The sequence below is a fragment of the Glossina fuscipes genome, unplaced genomic scaffold (genome assembly GCF_014805625.2).
Source record: "Glossina fuscipes isolate IAEA_lab_2018 unplaced genomic scaffold, Yale_Gfus_2 1, whole genome shotgun sequence".
Taxonomy (NCBI): Eukaryota; Metazoa; Arthropoda; class Insecta; order Diptera; family Glossinidae; genus Glossina; species Glossina fuscipes.
This window is the reverse complement of record NW_023998415.1, coordinates 26,790,032-26,794,720: the sequence shown is the minus strand read 5'-3', so window position 1 is coordinate 26,794,720 and position 4,689 is coordinate 26,790,032. Positions and strand designations below refer to the sequence as shown.

Sequence of the window (4,689 nt, the reverse complement as noted above, 5' to 3'; positions counted from 1 at the left end):
AAAATTTTCCATTCTTAAGTAAGAAAAAAACAAGCTTAACTTGAAAAAAAAAAAAACACACACACAAGTAAACACTGAAATCATTCTAGGATTTGTGGTCAAACTTCACTTCCAGTATCAATTTATTTATTTATTTCGTAATAAATAAATAAATAGCCTGTGTTGCTAGTGCTCAATGTCTCTTTTTTTAGTCTAAGAATTCAATTCATTAGTCTAAAATTAAAATAATAATAATAATAATATTTCGTAACTGCAAAACTTGCAAAAGCCAATTTCTCGCATAGTTACGCAGCCAAGAAAACTTTTGCGTTGATGTTATCCATAGGCGGGTTAAAGTTTAGTCTCTTACTGAGTGTTATTCCCAGCCGTCGCATAGATGCCACGAATTCAATATATGTACCAGATATTTTGCTACTAACAGTGACGCTATTATGTCCAACGCAGTTTAAAAGAAAGTCTTTTAATTTACACCCGTTAACCGAAAAAGAATTATTAAGCATCCAAGTGTTACTTCTTGCTAGACTTGCGTTAAATTTATTTATTTCATAAAAACAAAAAAAAACGAAGACCAAGATGTTTAATGTAATGGAAAAATGAAATAAAAAGAAAAAAAACGGAAAGGACATTCCTTACACCTAAGAGTCGTACATATTTTTACAGTGTTAAAAAACAAATGTAGTCATTTTTTTTTAAATGAAAAAGAAAAGAAATCGTAAACGATCTTGTATCAAATTGTTGACTACGCATCAAACATTCCGTGTAACGTTGATTTTGTATGATAATAAATTTACAAGCATTTATCCATCAGATCTCTTGATCTCTTGAATTAGTTGTGTATGCATCTACCTTGGCGCACTGATATCTGCCATATCGAAAAAAGTTCTACTCATTATCAATTGTCAAGTATATAACGCACAAAAATAATAATAATAATAATAGAATAAAAAAATAATTTAAAAAAAGCTTAATGAAAAAAATTATTTCAATGAGTTTTTTCATATATAAGCCAATGAAATCGGTGTATATCCATAATAAGAAGAGCATGATACTGAAAGATTTGATGATTTATTATTGCTGTTAAATTAATTTTCATTTTTGGATAATTTCTATTCTCCATTGCTTTCTTGTCTTCTTTTCGCAACGGTCCGCTTTGTTTTCACATTGCAGCTCTATTTTATTTCGCTTTCACATCCACGTCCTTTAACTTTTGCTCTTTAGTAATAAACTCATTATTGGTCTCCCAGTTTTCGCTTAAGATCTTTACATACTTTTAGGATAGAAATTTATTTATGTTAAACAGTGGTGGACTGCTTACATACAAATTGTGTCTTGATATCTTCTTACGATCGCTGCGCAAAGTGTTCGCGATGCTTGCGCGGTGCACATGGCAAGTGTTTTAGACTCGTCAGACTTGTTATCGATGCAATCAATAATCCCAATGAAAAAGTCAGCCGGACTTTTCCTTATATCGAAGCGTATAATTTCATTTCCCAAAGGAACCAGGTTTTTCTGGCATTTCCAAGTTTTGCTTCAGAGTTACTTAATAGTAGCTTTAATAGGTAACGTTTTCTGCTTAAGTATCATCGACATGCTAATACACAGGAATCCTAGCTTGCGGTTGCTCTCCACCTGTTCAGACGACTTACCCGATTTCGGGTCACACGTACCACTGTAAACGGATTCTCCCAACGGATGAAAGAGAAAGCAGTCAAATAGCTGCTAATTGACAGAGTTACCACTATTATGGTTAAGAGAAACAGAAAATATCCCTGAGATTCTACTGTTTCTTATCTCGAAAAATTGCTTAGTCGCTCTTCTTAATTAGTTCTTTCTGATTAGGTTGACTTTGACGATTATTCTCTCATTGAAGATTTTTTAATTTATTACTGCTTTCTTTCGCTATATTTCGCATACTGAACTTAACGCTTTAATTGAAGAAAATTACCTAAGTTTTCATCTGTGTAGTTCCTTTTCATTAGCTCCTCCCGAAAAAAAAAAACGATATCATTAAGAATTTAATTGAATGACACGTCAAAATGATTTTCTGTCTATTGTTAAAGAATTTTTTTATTTAGTTATCGTTGTTCAACTACAAGCAAAGTTTTTTCTGTACATTAATTTCGTTCGGCACACGCGGTTTATCTATAGACTAATAACTTAATATTCTTAGAAACTAAAAATTTATTTTGTTAGAAAAACGTTCATTTCACGTAAACTTTACATTATATTTATGAACTATTTAAAGACGCGGGTTATATATAATGACTTGTTATTAATGTCGCAAGATTGTCGATTTTTATTTACATAATAAAATAATTTATTTAATTAAAATTTTAAGAACTTTTCATCATTCACTATTAAAAAATAAAAATAATTAATCAGAAACTAATGGAAATCATCAAATTCCTCCTAAAAGACTACATCTAAAATTATTTGATCACATTAAAAATTGAATGGTAACTCTGGCTTTGGGTACGAATAACCACTACCAACATCTTTGTTAGATGGGGGATAGCTAAATGCTTTTTCCGGCTCGGGGTAATGGTAACCTACAGGAGTAGATTGTGGTAATTTTGACGTTGGGTATACTTTATTTGCTGGCGGAGGTGAATAATAATTTTTAGGTGGTTTTGTGGGTACTTCAAATTTTTTCTCCGGTTCTGGATATGAGTAACTGGGAGTTTTTGTTCCCTCTGGGCGTTTCGACGGTAGATTATATTTTTCAGTGGGTGCCGAATACGTTTGAGAGGTGGGCAGCTTCTTTGTAGGAGAAGTGAACGTATGAATAAGCGGTTGTGCTGTTTCAGGAGATAAGTGAATAGTTGTCTTTTCTGGCGATTTTGTGGGCTGTGAATACAATGAAATAGGTGTTTTTGTAGAATATTCAAATTTTATTGTCGGAGTAAGGTACGAGTAAGTGATCGTCTCTGGCGCTTTAGTCGATTGAGAATATGTGTACTGCGTTTTCGGGGGCGTTGACTTCGTTGGCAATTCATATTTCACAGAGGGCGTAGTATATGAGTAAGTTGTCTTTTGTGGTGATATCGTAGGTTGTGGATGTGATGAACCATGGCCCTGCAGTGCGTAATTAGTTGGATACTCAAATTTCACCGCCGGAGTAGGGTACGAGTAAGTGATCCTCTCTGGCGTTTTAGTAGGTTGGGAATATGCGTATTGCGTTTTCTGTGGAGTTGACTTCGTTGGGAGTTCATGTTTCACAGTTGGCGTGGTATACGAATAAGTTGTTTTTTGTGGTGATTGCGTAGGGTGTGGATATGACGGACTAGGGCTTTGCGGTGTTTGCTTAGTTGGATACTCAAATTTCACTGATGGATTAGGATACGAATAAGTCGTCCTCTCTGGTGCTTTAGCAGGTTGAGTATATGTGTACTGAGTTTTCGGTGGCGTTGGCTTCGTTGCCAATTCGAACTTCACAGTCGGCGTAGTATAAGAGTAAGCTGTCTTTTGTGGTGATTTCGTGGGTTGTGGATACGACGGACTAGGACTCTTTGATGTTTGCTTGGTTGGATACTCAAATTTCACTCCTGGAGTAGGATACGAATAAGTCGTTCTCTCTGGCGTTTTAGTCGGTTGAGAATATGTGTACTGATTTTTCTGTGGCGTTGACTTCGTCGGCAATTCGAATTTCACAGTCGGGGTAGTGTAGGAGTAAGTTGTCTTTTGTGGTGATTTCGTGGGTTGTGGATATGACAGACTAGGGCTTTGTGGTGTTTGCTTGGTTGGATACTCGAATTTTACTGATGGAGTAGGATACGTGTAAGCGGTTTTCGCAGGCGTTTTAGTCGGTTGAGAGTATGTGTACTGCGTTTTCTGTGGCGTTGACTTCGTGGCTAAGTCGAATTTCACATTCGGCGTAGTATAAGAGTAAGTTGTTTTTTGCGGTGATTTCGTGGGTTGTGGATATGATGGACTAGGGCTTTGTGGTGTTTGCTTGGTTGGATACTCGAATTTCACTGCTGGAGTAGGATACGAATAAGCGATTTTCCCAGGCGCTTTAGTCGGTTGAGTATATGTGTACTGCGTTTTCGGTGGCGCTGACTTCGTTGGCAATTCGTATTTCACAATTGACGTGGTATACGAATAAGGTGTTTTTTGTGGGGATTTCGTGGGTTGTGGATATGATGGACTAGGGCTTTGCGGTGTTTGCTTGGTTGGATACTCGAATTTCACTGCTGGAGTAGGATACGAATAAGCGATTTTCCCAGGCGCTTTAGTCGGTTGAGTATATGTGTACTGCGTTTTCGGTGGCGTTGACTTCAATGGCAATTCGAATTTCACAGTCGGCGTAGTATAAGAGTAAGTTGTCTTTTGTGGTGATTTCGTAGGTTGTGGGTATGACTGACTAGGGCTCTGTGGTATTTGCTTGGTTGGATACTCAAATTTTACTGATGGAGTAGGATACGTGTAAGCGGTTTTCGCAGGCGTTTTAGTCGGTTGAGAGTATGTGTACTGCGTTTTCTGCGGCGTTGACTTCGTGGCTAAGTCGAATTTCACATTCGGCGTAGTATAAGAGTAAGTTGTTTTTTGCGGTGATTTCGTGGGTTGTGGATATGATGGACTAGGGCTTTGTGGTGTTTGCTTGGTTGGATACTCAAATTTCACTGCTGGAGTAGGATACGAGTAAGTCGTCCTCTCTGGCGCCTTAGTTGGTTGAGAATATGCATACTG

General features: G+C 36.9%; 1 protein-coding gene across 1 annotated transcript in view; it reads right to left on the bottom strand.

Moving 5' to 3' along the window:
• Positions 1-1,163: 1,163 nt before the first annotated feature.
• Positions 1,164-4,689, bottom strand: part of LOC119632583 (extensin) — a 4,636-nt gene continuing 1,110 nt past the window's right edge. The window contains exon 4 of the mRNA XM_038025556.1: positions 1,164-4,686. Coding sequence (XP_037881484.1) covers positions 2,443-4,686 — 2,244 coding nt within the window. The 3' untranslated portion in view covers positions 1,164-2,442. The remainder of the gene's footprint in view (positions 4,687-4,689) is intronic.